At 42.3% G+C, this 20,930-nt stretch overlaps 1 protein-coding gene across 1 annotated transcript; it reads right to left on the bottom strand.

Moving 5' to 3' along the window:
- Positions 1-2,276: 2,276 nt before the first annotated feature.
- On the bottom strand, positions 2,277-14,115 carry LOC120027652 (inhibin beta A chain-like). The gene is made up of 2 exons (XM_038972647.1): positions 13,692-14,115; positions 2,277-3,067 (listed from the first exon to the last, which is right to left on the bottom strand). Exons 1-2 carry the CDS (start codon positions 14,113-14,115, stop codon positions 2,277-2,279), a joined length of 1,215 nt encoding a protein of 404 aa, XP_038828575.1.
- Positions 14,116-20,930: the final 6,815 nt, after the last annotated feature.

Raw genomic sequence — 20,930 nt, 5'->3', positions numbered from 1 at the left:
AAGGTTTCTAATTGCTTCCTTTTAGACATTGGACCATGTACAATGTTGTATGAAGGCAAGCGAAGGAAACCAACTCTCCAAACAGCCTAAAAACGTTTGCTTGATGTAAGATGGGACCTCCAATATTTGGCGAGATATTTTTAAATATGAAACTATTTTAACTAGAATTCCAGGAAACATATTTCAGACTTCCAAATTCAATGGAGACATTCATTTTCTGCCAAAACATGACAAATTGGCCTACAGTAAGTGCTTTTACAATAATAATCAAATAATAATACAATAATAACACAATAATATGCCACTCTCCAACAAGATAGTATTGTGAAAAGTATAGGTTAGAGTGAAGCATTATGGGAAATGAAGTCATTGTGCAGGAGCAGAAGGAATGTTTGGGCACTGATGCTAGGCTACGCTAATGCGATCTGTAACAGCCTCACAATGATGGTTGGCAATACTTACACAAACTCTTTGGTGGTCAAAAAATGCTGTAATAATACATCTATGTGTACTAAAATTATATCTACTCGTCTTTTTTTCTCGTTATGTCTGTTTTAAACTCACGTGCTCTATAGATGTTTTGATTCATAAGTGCTTTTTAACCTCTCTTAGAATACCATTGATATTTGTGACTAGGCTGATCAGAATGTTGGTATAGTGCAAACTGAAAACATTCGTAACGTTTTTCAACAAAAATGTAACAAAAACAACAAACAATAATATTATTATCAATAGCAAATTATAATAATTATACATAGAGAAATGTTTGGTTCCAGCATCTGGTCCAATGTGTTTCTTTCAAGTATCTCTCAACAACACACACTCACACACACAAGCACGTACACACCATGAACGCATACACGCACGCACACTCAAAAAAGTCTTCCTCTTTTTTAGTTTTGAAAAAGGTAACAGTTGAGAAAATGAAACAGGCAAAAGAAAATATGGATTGTAATACTTGACAAGTTGCATAGTTTGTACAGTTGAAGTCGGAAATGTACATACACTTAGGTTGGAGTCATTAAAACTCGTTTTTCAACCACTCCACAAATTTCTTGTGAACAAACTATAGTTTTGGCAAGTGGGCTAGGACATCTACTTTGTGCATGACACAAGTAATTTTTCCAACAATTGTTTACAGACAGATTATTTCATTTATAATTCACTGTTTCACAATTCCAGTGGGTCAGAAGTTTACATACACTAAGTTGACTGTGCCTTTAAACAGCTTGGGAAATTCCAGAAAATTATGTCATGGCTTTAGAAGCTTCTAATAGGCTATTTGACATAATTTGAGTCAATTGGGGGTGTACCTGTGGATGTATTTCAAGGCCTACCTTCAAACTCAGTGCCTCTTTGCTTGACATCATGGGAAAATCAAATGAAATCAGCCAAGACCTCAGAAAATAAATGGTAGACCTCCACAAGTCTGGTTCATCCTTGGGAGCAATTTCCAAACGCCTGAAGGTACCACGTTCATCTGTACAAAATAGTACGCAAGTATAAACACCATGGGACCACGCAGCCGTCATACCGCTCAGGAATGAGACGTGTTCTGTCTCCTAGAGATGAACGTACTTTGGTGCGGTGGACCACAATTCCCCCAACTTATTGTGGGAAGCTTGTGGAAGGCTACCCGAAATGTTAGACCCAAGTTAAACAATTTAAAGGCAACGCTACCAAATACTAATTGAGTGTATGTAAACTTCTGACCCACTGGGAATGTAATGAAAGAAATAAAAGCTGAAATAAATCATTCTCTCTGCTATTATTCTGACATTTCACATTCTTAAAATAAAGTGGTGATCCTAACTGACCTAAAACAGGGAATATTTACCAGGATTAAATGTCAGGAATTGTGAAAACCTGAGTTTAAATGTATTTGGCTAAGGTGTATGTAAACTTCCGACTTCAACTGTATATTTTTCAGGCACCTCATTCGCATGGTCTCTCATCTTGCAGTACATGAAAGGAGCAACTACACCGCATCTGGGTCACATAAATATCCTCTCACCTCCCTCCCTTTGTTTTGTAACAAAAATATATTAGATATTATGTATTTTTTTTTTGAAAGTGCCACAGAGATTTCTCTGAGTTATAGATACCCCCTGGACTTGCCAACGACGGAGAACAAGCCAGTCATTGAGTCCAAATAGGAATCGGTCTTGACAAGTGTCTTGCACGCAAGAGAGAGAGAGATAAAGGGCCTCTTCCGTTTAGTTCTGTCTCTCTGGGCATGAGACCAACTTCCCAGCCCCACCAGCTCCGCCAGGCTTTTACGAGCAGCCACACTCCTCTACAACCATGTTCTGGATGTCCTTTTTGACGATCTTTTGCTCCTCATTGTAGTAGAGCATAGACATGGCGCGTAGCCTCGTGGGCACGCAGCATGACTTAATATTCTGGAAGGGCGCGTAGCCCCGTATGCGGTAGTGATTGATGACGGTGGAGTGGAAGGACAGCGAGGAGCCTGTGATGCTAGCCACGTGGCTGGGGCAGTCGCCCTCACAGTAGTTGGCGTGGTAGCCCCCCGGTGCTATGATCCAGTCGCTCCAGCCAATGTCCTTGAAATTGACATAGAACTGGCGCTTGCAGCAAGCACGCACCTTGCCGTCGCATTCCAGGCCCCTTTTGTGGCGTCGCCGTGGCTCGCCGCCCTCGCCCTGCTGCACTACCGCCATGAGGAAGGGCCGGTGGGACTGCTCACGCTCCTGGTTGCCGCCGGTCGACACCAGGATGGGTGTGGCGCCAGCATTGGCGCACAGCGGGCAGGAGATCTTCACACTGAGCATGCTGCCGCCGCCCTTCAACAGAGCCTGGACGCTGGCTGACACGGGAAAAGTGTGCCAGCCACTGCGCCGCGTGTCCACTGCCTTCTCGGCCAGTGGCACAGACTCTTCATGGCCGTCTCCGCCATGGTGCTGCTGCAACAGGCGTATAGTGACCTTGGCACGGCTGCGATTGGTCTTGGCCAGCCGGAGGAAGATCCATACATTAGCCTGCTCCACCAGAGACAGCTCACCGCCCTCCTTGGAAATGAGGAAGTTGACCGCACCCTGGGAGTCGCCTAGAGAGGAGGAGAATAGAGAGAGGATTGGAGAATTCGATTAGTAAAGCATTGTAACGAAGTCTGAGCTCATTTCAGTGTAAGTAAAGGCTTTGCTCTCTGATTCTTGGACTGCACCGGCCACATCTGAGTCTGGTGGGGCGTGATAGGGCCACATCAATCAGACTGAGTCACTTTAGAGATGGCACACATATCATTAGAATTCCTTACTTGACATTTATTTAATTCATTTATTTCACCTTTATTTAATTATTTAAAATAGGCCCTTATTTTTTGCCTGTCTCTATATTTAATGACTTATTTAATGACTTCAGTGACATGACTTCACGCATAGTAAGGTTCTAGTCTGTTTCCCTTTTTCCAAATTTGCTTTATTCAGTTCATCATTGTTAATTGAGGGCATATCAGTTTGAAAATAATCTGTAATGTCCTTTGCTAACATTAAAGTGAAATGTGTTTACAGGAGAGACAGTAGAATGGTACATTTAGGGTACAACATGCAAACATGTTTTGCGAAGTGTATACACTCACTCACTCACTGCACACACACACACACACACATTCACAAGCACACAGCAAGACACAACACAACAGTACTGTCCATCACATACTGTTCACCTCTTCCTAAAACAACGCTGCATAATCTCTTTGTGTCACCTTTACTGGTGGCAGCCAGCATACTGTAAAGTACACAATAGTATTACAGAGAGATACAGCAAGAGGTTGAAGGATTTCAGTTATTACCCATAATAACTACAGTTTTCACAGGCAGATGTGACTTCTCTTGTGATGTGGCGACATGTCTTCTCGTGCCACTGTGGGAGGCCTGCTGGTGAACCAAATCTACCAGCTCTGGCTCAAAACTGACTTATGTCCAGGGACCTAAGCACAAGCACGCCTCTGGAAAGCTTCTCCTAACAGATCATTTTGAATGCCTAAGCTAATCTTTTCCAATTACGGAGGAAAATCTTTACAAAGTGATGTCTTAACAATGCATAAAGCTCACTGTCTTGATATTATATTTGGCTCTGGGTTAGGGGTGAATGGCGGGAACCCGGTTACACTCCCATTTCCCGGGATAAATAACTGCGAGAAACCAGTAAATTATAATCATTTTATTTATATGAACGGCATGGCGTGAAATGGAACTGTTCGATTGTATGTGATGTCTAAATTTGGCTTCTCTACGGCCTGATGAATCTGAATGATGAATCAACGCTCAGGATGGGTACAGACAGCCCAGCTCAGTATGGAGCGCAGTTCACAGTGCATGTAGACCTACAGTATCATCTCATCATCGTAATGTTTTTTCCTGAGACTGGTAGGCCTACATTTGCTGCAGCATAGCCTATGCTACAGCAATATAAAGACAGAACGCACGTCTAATTTACTCATCTCCATCTGGCTTTCGGGGGTCACCTTGTTTTTTAATTGCACCTGCAGAGTTTTAAAACAGCTTACCACTCGAAGGATATTGTTGCTTTAAATCAGTGCATGCGTGAACACTCTCGCAGTTTTTCTCTCTCTCCATCAACTCCATTCAAATTGCATCCAAAATAGATAATCCTGTTGTAGATTGAAATACTGTATAGCCTGATATATAGATGTCCTAGCCTACCTCTTTCAGGTAATACATTCAATGCAGTATTACCCTTATTTTTAGCTAATTAATGATGGGTTATGCATAATAAGCTTTTAACTTATAGCCTTTGTCTCTTGCCCAATACTCAAGCATCTGTGCTCCGCTGGCCTCTCCTTAAAAAACGCTCCTTAGGTCTTGGAGTCCCATGCAGGAAAAGCTAGACAAGAATAGCTTGCTGAACATTATTTTTCATGATTCCATATGTGTTATTTCATTGTTTCTATGTCTTCACTATTATTCTACAACGTAGAAAAATAATAAAAATAAAGATAAACCCTTGAATGAGTAGGTGTGTCCAAACTTTTGACTGGTGCTGTATGTTATTGCATGTACATCGAACGATTAATTAATCTTATGCTACTCAATTATAAATAACATACATTTTTCTAAACTCTTCCAATATGTTACTTCCACTCATTGTACTCGTTACTGAATTTAGCTGTTCCAGTTTAGATGGTTTAGGTAGTTAGTCTCATATATTCATCTTTCCAACCAGGCAGTCATTCTGAATGCAGGTTGCAGGTGAATAAAAATCCCAACTGTTGAATATCCCCACTGTGGGCTGGATTCCAATAGGAATTACACATCAATTTTCAAGACATCATAAAGTGACTTGCATGACTGATGTGGCCTGTAAACCATGCATTTCAGGCTGCTGTATGAAATATGTGTTTTATTGTGTTAAAGAATTCAATTTTAATGATAACCTATTGGCTTAAGATCTCACTTGGTGAATGCCACAGGATTGTTAAGGGATAAATGTAACAACCATGTCTCTGTCACTAACAAATACATTCATGGGTAGTAAACTCTACAATTCACTCAAAAGGCAAGACACTCTGGGAAATATGCAAATAAGGCTTTACATTAAGCAGTATGTTAATTTAACACTGAAAAGTGTGGACCCGTATAGGCACTGGACCAGTGTTAAATTTAACACTCAGTGTTGATTTAACACTGGAGAATGTGCTGTGGCTCTTTGTGCCCAAACCCATCTGTCCAAACACAGCCGCTGCATCACAAACACAGGCAAAAAATAATTGGCTTTGCCAGTGGTGGCTCCGTCATTGTTCTTCCGTAATCCTGCACTGGGGCTAAAGAATGGGACTGTAGAAACCCAAGGGGGCCCTAACCCAAAGAAAACCTGCCCTGAGAAGAGCGTTTGTTTGAGTGCATCGCTGCCCAACATGGTTCCTGAAATAATTTGTGAGAAAATAATTGGAATCAACTAAAGAGCGGTACAATAACTCCTGAACAATAAACACTAATTTAGCCAATGAGAAGGACAGTTTGCACAGCTGTCCTGCACACAAAATTGAAAATGACATTTTCAAAATTTTACCTCCCCCATTGCGTATCTTCAAAAAAGAATAGGGAGTGGGGGGTGAGCCCGAATTACCTGACAGCTTAGGAGCATTAGTGGTGGGTTCCTGTTCTATCCAAATACTGTCCTAATTAATGTAATCAATATGCTCACGCTTAATCCAGTTTAGCTTTGGAGGGCTAATGGCCTTTGATCTCTCCCGAGAGGTTCCAGTCATATTGTATGGAGCCCTAATACTCTACCACTGAGGCAACACTTCAATAACAAGAAGGATAACACTATAACACACTCTTGGGGTGTTTATTGTTTACCAATTTAAGGGAAATTGCAATTAATTTATACAGGTTGATTGCCTAATTTGATAGGACTTGAACGAAATTGCCTAGAGATTCACTTGAACAAAATGTATCAGATTTTTATGCAACCTGTGACCTGCCAGTTGTATTGGAGGTAGTTGTAGCAGCTTTAATACCTGCCAACTCTCAGTCCACTAGTTAGTAGACCTACTTTCAGAGTAGACTAAACAGAGTACTCTTTGAAAAATGTGTCTTTTTCATATTTGCCTCTTTGCCTGTTGCAACTTTGAATGAGTTCTGGTTTGATAAATCAAGCACAAAAATATTATGGCTTACTGTATCCTGGACAGCATCATATATAACCACGTTTTGTTGTTGTTGACTTATCTTGTTAAGAAATAGTTTCAATGCATTTCTTGAAAAATATCATCATAATGATAACAGAATTGTAGCATTTTTCTCTGAAAGTGCCGATCACCTTATTCTTCCCAAGTTGATTTCTCTTGAATGGTGCACCTTCTCTTGAATGGGGCCTGCTCTAACACAACCATATGTGGGTCTCAAGACATTCCAGGAATGTTCCCTGACAATGACAGCAATGTTGGAGAGCCATTGTGCAAAGAACCCAGTGTTCTATGAATGTCATTAGGATGTACGTTAGATGCTATCGCCACCAAATTGAAGCAGTTACATTTTAAGAATGCTTGTAAAACATTGTAGGGCTCATGGCTATTGTCTTTTAACAGACTGATAAAAAAAGTTACAAGCTATCTCATGTGTACCTGAAATCATTCCAATAGCATTCCCTACGCACTACTGCAAGGTTAACAGAATGCATCTGCATACACATTGAACCCTTTGGAAAAAAGTCCAACTAACATTTACGATACGTTCCATCTTAGCCGAGTCGATCAACTGACCACCGACTGACCACAGAAATTGCAAAGGTCAGTGGTGCAATCAGTCATGTAACCCCTTTGACTCTCAGCCTCTCCATCTCACACTCCACTATCTCACTTGCAAAAACACTCTGTGCTGGCCTCTTTGGAAGGAGATGAACCAGCGGTGGGCTTGATTTATGACCCTGTACACACAATTAGACACCCAAGCCCAGGAAGATGTGCAGCAGTCGCTCTGAGTCACCGCAGTCCAGGCATCACAGGCCAAGGCACTCCCAAGAACAATGAGCAAAGTCGGGAGAAATACAGCCTCCTCAGACTCCTAACCTTTGGAGACTGGGAGAGTGAGAGACTTTATGTCTATCTAGCTGCTCTTTATTAATGCCAGGTTGTAATTAATTAAATTAGGGTTGTAATCCCCCCCAAAAATACGTTATTTGGTCTATGCCAAGAATATTCCATTCAAATCCTCTTTTCAAATTTCCGATGACAACAGTAATTAGAGAAGGAGATGGAGAAGCACCTAATGATTTGCAATCGTGTCACACATTTGACCAGAAGAGTGTTCAGTCACAACATATGACTTAATGTGAAGATACAATAGATCTGACTAAGCTCTGGCTAACCTGTAAACCTGATCCTATCCTTCTCTCCTGCTTACTCTGTAGCTGGTCAATATCTGTTTACAGATGTTAGTGGCTGAATCAAGCCAATAAATACTGTGGTGTTGGTAGTGTGCAAGAAGAAACCTTGCCACACATGGGCTGTCATAGTGGAGAGGTGAGGTGAGGAGTGATTGGGCCAATATGAATTACATGCCAGTCAATGAGACCTGCCCAAGGCTTGTAGTTGTCTCCCTCTCAGTGAGGCACCATGGCCTTCATAGGAACGTGGGTGCCCTCCTATCCTGCTTGAAAAGCTACACAACTCAACAGAACACCGGACTCCTAGCCGGATCCCAAAGGCATCATCCACCAGTCGGTTTATTTTTATTTGACCAGCCCAGATATATCTGAAAGTATTTACAAAGTTTTATCAAATTTTTCCCCTTGCTTTTTACTATTGCCTGAAACCACTGGCTGCTGTTTCTTTTCTGTTTGTCTGGGCTTTGTTATAGGAGCTAGAATAGTCTCTATGAACCATAAAGGTTTCCTCTGACTCGATGTCGGGACACTTTCTTGACGCCCTTTTGGAGTAGGCCTTGGCAGCATAATATTCATTTGTAGATATCAGAAAAGAGACTCCGTTGGTGATGTCAAGAGCTTTGGCATCACATTCCAAAACATATTTAATTGCTCTGGCCACGGCACAAGAATGAATGGTAGTGGCAGCATTGAGGAAAAAACAGCAAATGTATTTTTTGTCTTTTGCTTTTAGCAGCACTGAGGGTTCATTGCATATATACCAAATGGAGAGATGAGACAACATCAAACAGTAGTTAAACCTCTCAACCATGCAGGTTAACAAGACAAAAAAGAGACTTGCCAATTTAGGCTACAGTACAAAAATGTTCCATTGACTGCTATTTTGTACCACAATCTAAAAGTAATTAACTATTATTGGAGAGACATGGTTAGGAGGTGAGACTCTTTTGTAACTGATGTGGAATGTGACCTCTCAGCCTCAAGTCCTTGTGAGAGGAGTCCTTGAGCTTGATAACTGATAGCAGTGCTGAATACGTAAAATACATGACTGATGAGGGCATTTTAATGGAACTATTAGTTAACTGACACCAAATAGGCAGAAAAGAACTGTTTCACATACAAATGTACATGTTGATCATATTCAGTCTCATGAGAAAGTGTGCTTCTGTTCTTAAATCCCTACCAAATCTTAGCAGTCACTATAGTTAGTCTATGTAGCCAAATCAAGGTGTCCGGAGACAGCTGTGCGATTTAAGGAGACACAGCTACCAGAAGATAAATGTGGATATAAATGTGGACATGGGAATTTCACTGATGATGTGTTTAATTAATTGCTTTACTCCATGGGTAGGGGGGTTGAAGGGGAGAGTAGGCACAGACTGCGGAGGACATTGGCACTACCAGCACTCAACACTTTCCACACAGTGAGCAAGGCTCTTTCATGAGATACTGTCCCAACAGCCCAAAATAATTATTGGGCCCCATATTCCGTTGAATGAAGCAATTATATGCAGCAGAATGTCCCTGCTGCGTGGTTAATTTACCCTAGTTATTTGTATTTATTATTAAAGACCCCCAAGCAGAAGTGCCACTCTTCCTTTTTAATCTAAAGTTCATTCAAATGCCTATTTAGAGTAAAAGGGACTATTGTGTTTTTTTTATATATATATAAGCCAACAAGTACAGCGAATGTGAATGTGGAACTCAATAGTGATCCACACAGGAGTCCCACACAGGAGATTTCTTTAGTAGCCCTCTGATGTCGAAACAACTCTGAATAATGATAATGTGACTAAATGTCAGGCCACGTCAAATTCTCATCACAAATTGAATTCAGAGAATAATTTATTACGCACTAAAAACAACTGGTTCTATATAGTGCCAAATAAGGGTTATTTGGCTTGTAACCCCTTTTGCTGCTATAAATAGCCTTCTAAAGGTTCTATAAAGAACCATGCTCATAAGGTTCTAAATGGAACCTTCATGGTGCTATAAAGATCCCATTCCTAAAGTTATCGAAATTACCGTTTGAAGAAACATATAGTTTCTTTTCTTTTTGGTTAGCCATATGACATTGTTAAAAATCCATAGGTTTTATTATTCTGTTAATTGACAAGTTCAAATCAGTTGTGCTAGCTTTGGAATGGCTGGGCGTCCCTGAGGAGAAGTTTGAGAACCATTAAACTAGACTTCAGCTCTCAATTGACGCAAAGCCATACGTGAGTCTTTCGACAAATAGAGCTGTGAGAAAACCATGCCACAAAATATTAAAATGAGCCACCGCTTCTACATTTTTATTATAATGACTTAAAGGGGAAAGAACCCTTTTCTGAACTGCAAAGAACTATTGAAGGCCTCAAAGGGTTCTTTGAGGTATTATGGTTAAACATAGAACCATCACACTTGATAAGATGCTTGATAAGAGGCTTTTATTATTAATTGGGATATTTTCTATTGAACCATGTGGTCTATGGACTAGAAACTCATGAACACTATGGACACACATGTTTTCAATTACAAATGTCACATACACTACCGGTCAAAAGTTTTAAAACACCTACTCATTCAAGGGTTTTTCTTTATTTTCAATAGTGAAGACATCAAAACTATAAAATAGCACAAATGGAATCATGTAGTAATCAAAAAGTGTTTTACGAATCATAATATAATTTATATTTGAGATTCTTCAAATAGCCACCCTTTGCCTTGACGACAGCTTTGCACACCCTTGGCATTCTCTCAACCAGCTTCATGAGGTACTCACCTGGAATGCATTTTAATTAACAGACGTGCCTTGTTAAAATGTATTTCCTTCTTAATGCGTTTGAGCCAATCAGTTGTGTTGCGACAAGGTAGGGGGGTATACAGAAGATAGCCCTATTTGGTAAAAGACAAAGTCCAAATTATGGCAATAACAGCTCAAAAAAGCAAAGAGAACGACAGTCCATCATTATTTTAAGACATGAAGGTCAGTCAATACGGAAAATTTCAAGAATTTTGAAAGTTTCTTCAAGTGCAGTTGCAAAAACCATCAAGCGCTATGATGAAACTGGCTCTCATGAGGACCGCCACTAGAATGGAAGACCCAGAGTTACCTCTGCTGCAGAGGATAAGTTCATTAGAGTTACCAGCCTCAGAAATTGCAGCCCAAATAAATGCTTCACAGAGTTCAAGTAACAGACACATCTCAACATCAACTGTTTGGATGAGATTCGGCCTTCATGGCCGAATTGCTGCAAAGAAACCATTACCAAAGGCACAAATAGCAAGAAGAGACTTGCTTGGGCCAAAAAACAAATTGGAGTTTTTTGGTTCCAACCACAGTGTCTTTGTGAGACGTGGTGTGTGTGAATGGATGTGTATGGATGTGCATGTGTATTTCCTACCATAAGGAGGTGTTATGGTGTGGGGGTGCTTTGCTGGTGACACAGTCAGTGATTTATTTAGAATTCAAGGCACACTTAACTAGCATGGCTACCACAGCATTCTGCAGCGATACGCCATCCCATCTGGTTTGGGCTTAGTGGGACAATCATTTGTTTTTCAACAGGACAATGACCCAACACCTCTCCAGGCTGTGTAAGGGCTATTTTACCAAGAAGGAGAGTGATGGAGTCCTGCATCCGATGACCTGGCCTCCACAATCCAAAGACCTCAACCAAATTGAGATGGTTTGGGATGAGTCGAACCTCAGAGTGAAGGAAAAGCAGCCAACAAGTGCTCAGCATATGTGGGAACTCCTTCAAGACTGTTGGAAAAGCATTCCAGGTGAAGCTGGCTGAGAGAATGCCAAGAGTGTACAAAGCTGTAGTCAAGGCAAAGGGTGTCTATTTGAAGAATCTCAAATATAACATGTTTTTGGAATCGTTTAACACTTTTTTTGGTTACTAGATGATTCCATCTGTGTAATTTCATAGTTTTGATGTCTTCACTATTATTCTACAATGTAGAAAAATAGTACAAATAAAGAAAAACCCTTGAATGAGTAGGTGTTCTAAAACTTTTGACCGGTAGTGTATATTTTTGTCGGCTTCCTGATCTATATGCTAAGGGTTTGGTAAAATAATATTTGGTCTGTCTTTGTCGTATTGATGTAAGCTTGAGGCGTGGTATTTATGGTGACACACTGTTAGAAAAATTTGTGTGTTGACATTTTAGTTGAGCAAACTCATAATCCTATTGCAGATGGATGCCTTACAATTGCATGTTTAATCAACATTTTTTTTATTATAGTGTATACTCTCACATAGGTTTTCCTAAATGGTTCAACTGTTCATTTATTTCAAGTGTATGCTGTTGAGAACGTCAGGGAGGGAACCTGGCTCCAGTAATGAGCATGCTAGCATTTTCTAATGAAGTGAGCTAAACTGTTTAATTTTTTAACTTGATTCAGTTTCCTCAACCTCAATACATGCATCAATCAATACATTTAAAAAATAATGGTTATTTCCCCCAACTCTGACATAAAAATTGTTGTTTTCAATGCCATGTTATAGCTACTTCACAACTCTTTCAAATTGTACTGTAAAATGCATACTCGAAAATGAATTTTTTGAGAATTCCTAATTGACAGGTTGGAAAGTTGGGTCTAACTACCCATATAGAGGAAGAGCCTACGTTGAAAATATACATTGTTTTTCTCGAATTCTTTGCTTTTACCCGCTTGTTTGTTTGTTTTTACCGCATAACAGGAACAGCAACTTGACATCACACAATGAAGGACATTCTCATTTCCTTCACTGTGTGTCTGACCATTGGTTTTAAACATAAGTTGTGTGAGTGTGAGTAGGCCTACTGCAGGAGTTCGCTAAACGTAATCTGTCAAGTCCTTGTGAACTCACTGCAAATGCCAGTCATGACTTGGAGTACACAACCTTTACACTCTAATTGAAGCACTTCTCTCTCCCCCCTTTGCTGCAACAGAGATCCGGGAGCACTCAAGATCACCTCACCAATTACCACAGTACTGTATTTATGAATAGCCCTTTCCAAAATACTGTACTGTAAAATGTTCTACACCTTCAATGGCAGTCATAATTTGCTATGGGAGGAAAAGGGAACATTGTTCTCGTGCCGACACAGTTCAGCTTTTTCTATATTCCATGTTCCCCTCCTGGGCTATCAAAGTCAGACTCAGATCTCCCTACACATCATAGGTTTGACAGCACCTTTGAGCACACCACTCAACACTCGACAGCAGGCTTTAAACCCGCCTGTAGAAGAAGAAACCGAGGTGAGTCATATAGAGGAAGAGCCTACTGGATAAGAGTATTTTTTCTTTAACCTGAGGAGACTTTTTTTATTTTTTAAATAACTCTCTCTCTCGTTCTCTCTCTCTCTATTCGTTGTCGCTGCTATTTCTGAGAAAAACACTAATTCGGTCTCCCGGCGACTGCTACTGCGCTACTCTGAATAACTTCACACGGGAGCTAAGGGACACAAGCCTGGGAGCTTTCTAAGCAGGTAATTGTGTGTTCTTAAAAGCAGCAGGGGGTCATTAGGGACCCTTAAGGGAGGGGTGGCAGGGGAAGGTGTGGGGGTGGGGGCAGCTCTCTGGGTAGAGTCAACAGGTTAAACTGTTCTATCACACAGGTGGAATTAAGCAGGTCGAGAGCCTGTCGTTTCAAAGATTTAGGTCTGCAAACCTGCCGAACTGGGTTACAGTCCTATAGCCTTAGTAGCGTTTAGCAAGGCTGCCTTGCTGTTCTTGCATCCTTAGACAAGGACCTTTCTTGTTGCTCTATCGCTCTCTCTCTTTTTCTCTTTTCACACATATTCATGCTCGATCACCCCCCCACTCACACACCTGTGGCACTCACCGGCCTCTGCGAAGGTAAGGATCTCAGTCGTCTCGACCATGTCGGCGGCATTGGGGCGCCCGTGGCCCCCATCCTCGATCTGGACGCTGCCGTCCTCGGCCACTCTTCCCACGTGCAGCTTGCGGATGGCATTGAGCAGAGCAGCGCGGGGCACCGGGTGCGTGACATTGGGCCGCACCTGCAGGTGCAGCATGTTGAGGATGTGCCTCTTCACCGCCTCCACCACCTCGGGTTTGCTGCCATCCTCCTCCTCGTTGAGCCGCGCCAGGGCGCAGGACGGGCAGTCAGTATCCTCTGGCACCAGCTGGGACTGGGTCTGTGGTGGCGTCTGGCCACCACCCATCGCCACGGACAAAGAGCCGGCCCCGCCACAGCTATGGGCAAAGAGCAGCAACATCCCACTCAGCAGGGGCAAAGGAGACATCCTGGACTAGACAGGTCTGCTGCCGGGACAACGTAGAGAGCAGCGCAGCGAGCACCAACTGGTAGGTGAAAAGACGAGAGTGGGGAAAACTATCAGTCCTTCTACCAAAAGAGATTTAAAAAACTCCTCCAGACAAGGTAAGCTCTGGACAAATAAATGTAGGCAGCACTGTAAGACTTGGAATAAAAGTTTAAAAAGTGACACCTAAAAGTGAGAACAAAAAAGAATAATCCTTGTGTTTAAAAAGGAGAGATGGCTGAAGAAGGAGAGGTGTGGACAGAAGATGGTCTTGCCAGTGCTGGAGTGGAGATGATGTCTGATCCTTGGGAGGTTTTGTGTGGGAAGGTCAGTCGTCTTCAGAAGGTTACCCCAGGGAAGCGTAGTTCTCTGTAGAAGTCTGTGAGTGCTCACTGTGCACAAGTTGAATGGTTTTGAGAGAGTGGGCAGGGCTCTCTTTGCTGTCTCTCTCTCTCTTTCTCTCTTTCCTTCTGTACCTCTCCCTGTGTCTTACTGTAATTATACCTCCCTCCTCCCTCCTGATCCCACCCTTTACTAACTCACTACTTCTGACTCATGTGTTTCACTAACTTAGCCTTTATTTATTTATTTGGGGTTGTGCTGTGTGTCTCACAGTGGAAGGCTTGCAAACCTTTTCTTTCACATTTTTTGAACATGTTTCTTTATCCTTTGTTGCTCATTCCCCTCTCACTTCTGTTAAATTCAACCACATGGTTGTTGAATTATTTGTCTTATAGAATTGTAGACATTGGTTTGTAGTGATGTACAATAAGAAGTTCTGATATGGCTTGTATGCATGTGTTTAGAGTGTGTGACAAGTTGAAACACTTTAACCCATTACAGTCTAAGCCCTGTCTAAGTCGGGGGTGGGGGGTTCTACTAAGCTATTTGGAATTGTTTTAAGAAGGTCATACCAAGGATCATTTAGCTATTTGATTTTGAATTGTAATATACCTTGAAGTATCAAAAAAATATATAAAAAATGATTTGATTAAATGTGTATTTGGTCTTACTTCTACTTGCCCATACAAATGCATTGAATAACAGATTCACTACATGGAACAACAGATAGTCCCTCAAAAAATAAAAAAGGAAGTGTGTTCTGTGTCTGTCCTATATCGGAGAGATATAAGAAAGATCAGGAAATATTTGTTATTTTTTTTACATGTATAAAAAAAACTAGAGTCGATTGATCCCATTCAATTCTAAATGAAATAGCTAAATGATCCATAGTATGAGCTTAAAACAATTCCATTTGTCAGCTTAGCACCCCCCCACCCCCCCCCCTCTCCCAACGTCTTAGACGCTAAAGATTCATTCAACTCATTTTGAAGATGGACATGATTGCCTTGTCTGGTTGCAAGGGTTAGATAGCATACCATATTAGGGCTTTGTTTAAAGGAATGTACATTTGTGGTCACTGGTAAGCCCCAGGCAAAACACTCTAACCCCACAATGCATCAATCCATGTTTTTTTTAGATGGCTGTTTGTTGTGTCATTGTATTTCATGTTTTTCTCGTCAGTTCAACATGAATGGGATGATTGGGTTCAGTTTTTTCCTTACAATATCATGACATTTGCCTCATCTGCCGATTCACCAGGAAGTGACCGCAGGGTCAACTTCCTGTTTTAATAAGTTGAGGTCAGACGTCTGGGATTCTCAGTGACATAGACAGACTCCGACTCTTCGGCGTGACATCATCAAAGGCAAAGCAGAAGGCTAGTGTGAGTCGTCCGTGTATCCAAAAATCTACTCCAAGTCATGCAAAGTCATCCCTAGTATATTATCAAATAAGACATTGATCTTGATCAATGGAAATTTACTTGCAGTTGTAACAGCTCTGGAAAGTGACTGGCTACGATGACTCACCATCTTGTGTTATGATCAAATTAGCATCTGAATAGTTCATGTTAACTAAGGCTATGTGAAAACTCTGAATAAACCGTTTTTTGGATCACTTCGAGAGCTAACAGTATGCTCCAAAATGTTTGTTTTTGTTTCTAATGGTCAAAGACTTTGATTACATGTACTGCATTCAATTTAATTGTAGTTCTAGACCTTTACGCAGCTCTAAACTATGTGGAAAATTGTGAGCAGGTTAACATTTGTATTTGTTTAGTGTTACATTACAGTTGAACACTTTAATATCCTACTGTAGTGTGTATTGTAATATCTATCTTCTAAACTAACTGAAGGATGATGTATATGTCCTAATGGCACTACTCCCTCTTGTGGACATATGATGTACCTTCAACCACATACTCATTCCTTCTCCTTTAAGTTTACTCTCCCACTCTATGTATCCATCTCTTTCTCCCCCTCTCTCTATTTCTCCCTCTCCATCAACCTGCCTGCCTTCTTTCTTCCCTTCCTGCCTCGTTCTTTACTTCCCTCACTTTTTCTAATTTCTCTCTCTCTCTCGCAGTTTGGCTGCTGTCCGCCACTGTCTCTTGTAAAGGTTAGGGGTCATTTCCTTCCACTCTGAGCTGTAGCTGCAGGACCTCTGCAACTTTATGAAACACGTAATAGGTGAATCCAGCACATCGTTCCGCTCCTGACAAATTTACTGCCTCAGAGTCTCGAGAAGAGACTTCGTCCTCCGTGGACAGTGATGGGCCAATAGAGCAGCTCAATGTAGCGCTGGCCGTATCATGTCAGACGGCAAAAGACAGGAGGTCCTCAAGCCAGCCAGAGGCTACAGCTGCCTGAGTGTGACACCCTGTTGCTGAGAGGAGGGTGGGGGTGAGAAGGATGGTGGCATGTGTGTGTGTGTGTGTGTGTGTGTGTGTGTGTGTGTGTGTGTGTGTGTGTGTGTGTGTCTGTGTGTGTGTGTGTGTGTGTGTGTGTGTGTGTGTGTGTGTGTGTGTGTGTGTGTGTGTGTGTGTGTGTGTGTGTCTGTGTGTGCGTGCGTGCGTGCGTGCGTGCGTGCGTGCGTGCGTGCGTGCGTGCGTGCGTGCGTGCGTGCGTGCGTGCGTAGGTTTGTGTGTGTGAGAGCACGGGGAGACAGCAGGTTATGTGGAGGTGAGGTATCTGTTATAGTTCCCATAACACCTTTTATTGTACTTTGTACAAGATGGAGTAGACACAGTACAGAGTTGAATGATGACGATTTTTATTATTATCATTATTATTATGCTCAGCGTGTGTGTGATGGCACGGAAGGGCCACGGCCATGTGTGATGGATTGGTTCGCTCCGTCTCCACGCCAGGGGAGATATAACCGGGAGAAGGATGCTGAGAGTCCAGCAACACTCAAGTTACGGCATTCCTCACCGTCGCGGCGGGGGCGTTGAGCAGACCCCATTAAAATCAAATCCCCAACGAACTGGGATGAGGTGGTGGTGACAGTGGCATGGGGGGGGGGTTAGAGTTTTATTCACCCTGAGAAAGTGATGAGTAAGTCTTTCACCAGATGTGTGCTCCTCTAGTGCGGCGTAATTCTCCCTTCCTCCTTCCAGACGCATGGGAGAGCCCGTGGATAAGGTTTGACCGTTACTGGGCCTGGCCAGACACTGTCAAAGTCTCTCATATCTCTCCACTAGCCTGGTCCCAGACCTGTTTGTGCTGTATAGCCAACTCCCATGGTTGGTCTTAGGAGTTGGCTATACAGCACAAACAGATCTGGGACCAGGCAATCTCTTCATCCTGAGAGAGACATAAATGGGAAGAGGTAGCTGGAAAGAGAAAGTGAGGGCATGTTGAGTGTGAGTGTGGAGTAGAGGTTTGTTGAAGCAAGATGAGTAGTGAGAGTAGGTTCAGGCTCAGTATAGGTCCCGTGGCTGTCCAATTTATGAATATACTGGATTTCAGTTTTGTATTAACTGATATGTGGACGTAATTTGGACTTGAACTTGAACTCAAGTTCTGTATCTCCAGGGCCACCTCAATGTCCTCTATGAGCCTCGCTGTGGAAATGTACAGTGACTATGTTAAAACTTTAAGCCCACCTAGTGTACGTTTGTGGAATAATAATAATTATTCCCTTTGCCAACTGTATTAGTTGTTCTTCTGAGGTGTCAGTATGTTTATATGTACAGGGTGTCCTGGCCCATGGGCCATCCGTTTAAACTAGCTGTGATTATATTTCGCAGTCCGGTTAGGATACACCTGACCTAAAATAGACATTGTATTCTCAGACTCCCACTATGTTGAAGTGAGAGGCGCGTCTAATGTGTGTCTGACTGGCCGTTTTTCACAGAAGAAACCCGACCCAAATGAAGAAACATCATAATGAACGTTTTTCAGCTAAATGTTTATTTATAAGCAGAGTTAAGTGTATAACTCGGACAGGAGTGTGGTTTAGCGGTTTGGGAGACGGGCTAGTTACCAGCAATGCTGTAGACTGAAATTGCTTCTTGGTATTTATGCAACTGTCTTCAAAAATGTGAGCTATGTGAGTCACCCTGGACTGTTCGGTAAATCTCCTCGATGAACAAACACAAACACTTGTTTCCTTCATTAGTTGTAAAAATGTCATCATCTAAATCTCTTCTGTCCTAAGATGAGCTATTAACGCCTAATAAGGAAAGAGGTGGATGGGGGTATATGGTCTGTCTGGGAGTAGTGCGGAATGTTAGTTACTAGTATAAACGGGCACACAAAGTCAGGCAGAAACTAATGCAAATGCATACAGAGTGGAGAATGAGAGAGACAGAGCCTTATGAACCATCTATCCAACCTGTTAAATCCCTGACCTTTTAGTGATGGTGACCACACCGAGATGACTTCACTTTACAGTAGACGCAGTGGAAGGATTAGATCTGCTGGAAAGGCCAGCGCAGCCCCAAAAACTAGCGTAGCCTCATTGTTTCCGAGTGGAGGATTGAGAGAGTGGAGCAGAGGAGAGGCAGCGGGTGGGGAGTAAGAGGGGATGGGTGGGGGAGGGGGAAGCAACGTTCTGTTGCACAGCTGTGTGTGGTGTGTGACGGCGCAGGGAACCCAGACAGCTTAAAAAACTGTTTCTGAAAGCCAGTGGCTTCGTGACAAGCTTCTTCCACACACACACAATCAGGGGATTTCTACGCCCCATATGCAGTCTTATGTTAATAAACTGTTCTTTGTTTTGATATTCCTGTGTGGGTGCATGTGTGAGGGTGGACCAGGAGTGTGTGTGTGTGTTCTTACTTGAGTGTCCCTTAAGGTTAAGGCTACCCTTTAACTAAAATACATATTGGAAAAGAGAAAACATCATAACTGTATTTTCCATGCGTAAGTCAACCAATGGAAGCCCTACCCCCTCTCCCCAAACCTCTCACACACACACACAGTGTTTACCCCCTAAACTCGACTCACACTCTATAAAATCAGGCTCTTGCCCCCCTCAGCCAGACCAGACGCATCACAAGCCCCAGACTCATGACACCTCAAAGGTCCGGCTGATTCAAGGGGCCTATGGCTACATGGAGGGGCCAGATTATATGTGAATCAGGGGCCCACCCATTACTCTCACTGCCTTTGTAGTCGCTGAGTCAGGATCCGGTTAGAACTGGGAAGAATATGGTAGCACCCTTCTCTCACTAAGAGTGGTAGACGGACGGTCAGGCCAGATGCTGACCATGCTGCGTGTTCAAGCTCATAAAGCAGCCTGTACAATATTAGTAACTTTGTTTCTTACTTGGATCGGCCTGTGACTTTAACTGTTTGCTATGTTAAGTGCCTTGGAAAAGTCCCCCTGCCTCTTACTGGCAGACTTGACGTATGAGATTAAAATATTTGTCTAGTCATGTTGGTGAAGGACATGGAGTGTTTTGCCTTCTCTTTTTTTCCCTATTGTTTAATGTGGAGAACGTTCTCTTGAATTGCTTATACAGTACCAGTCAAGAGTTTGGACACACCTACTTATTCAAAGGTTTTTCTTTATTTTTACTATTTTCTACACGGTAGAATAATAGGGAAGACATCCAAACTATGAAACAACACATGAAACAAGTCATGTAGTAACAAAAAAAAAAGAATAACCATCAAAAAAATTGTGCTCCGCCTCATGGGTCTCCCGATCGCGGCCGGATGCGACACAGCCCGGGATCGAACCCGTGTCTGTAGTGATGCCTCAAGCACTGCGATGTAGCGCCTTAGACCGCTGCACCACTCAGGAGGCCTGTTTGATGGTTATGCCGATGTAAGAACCAGCTCTGCTAGGGCGAGTAAAATTGTCAGAGTAAGATGTTCTCTCATTTGTGTCTAGAAGTAGCTAGAAAGCTAGCCAATGTTAGCCAGTTAGCTTTGGTGCTTGACTGCTGTTGTTAGGTCAGCTAGCTAACGTTAATTGTATGATCTGTGTAGTAATATTATTCGTATCTCAGAGCCATTTCCTTTGCTAGTTATAGCCTAATGTTAGCTAGCCAACACTGAACCTGGATGGTTTTCTAAATGCAGATTCATGCAGGGTAGTAACATCATGAGTTGGGATTATGGTTCATTGTTTATCTAGCTAGATGTCTTAACAACAAAAAAAGACTCCATTATGCAAGTAACCATTTCAATAGAAGGTTCATGATGTCACTGCGACAACTGTTGATTGACATAGCTGGTAAATTCGCTCTGGCTATCTACTCCAATTTCAGAGCACTCTCCTCTGAGTGTGCCAGAGTTCAGAATAACTGATAAATATATGAACACTATGTCAGTGTCAGTGTGTCAGTAAACGTTGGCAAAAAAGCAAAGTGAAATTGTTGCTAGCAGCACAGTTGCAGTCACCGATGCTCTGGATAACATAAAAACAGCCTAATCAGCTCTGTTAGGGTGAGTAAAATGGTCAGAGTGAGCTGTTCTCTCATTTGTGTCTGGAAGCAGCTA

This window comes from Salvelinus namaycush, chromosome 33 (genome assembly GCF_016432855.1).
Source record: "Salvelinus namaycush isolate Seneca chromosome 33, SaNama_1.0, whole genome shotgun sequence".
Classification (NCBI taxonomy): domain Eukaryota; kingdom Metazoa; phylum Chordata; class Actinopteri; order Salmoniformes; family Salmonidae; genus Salvelinus; species Salvelinus namaycush.
Note: the sequence above shows the minus strand (reverse complement) of the source record. Positions and strands in the feature narration are given on the sequence as shown.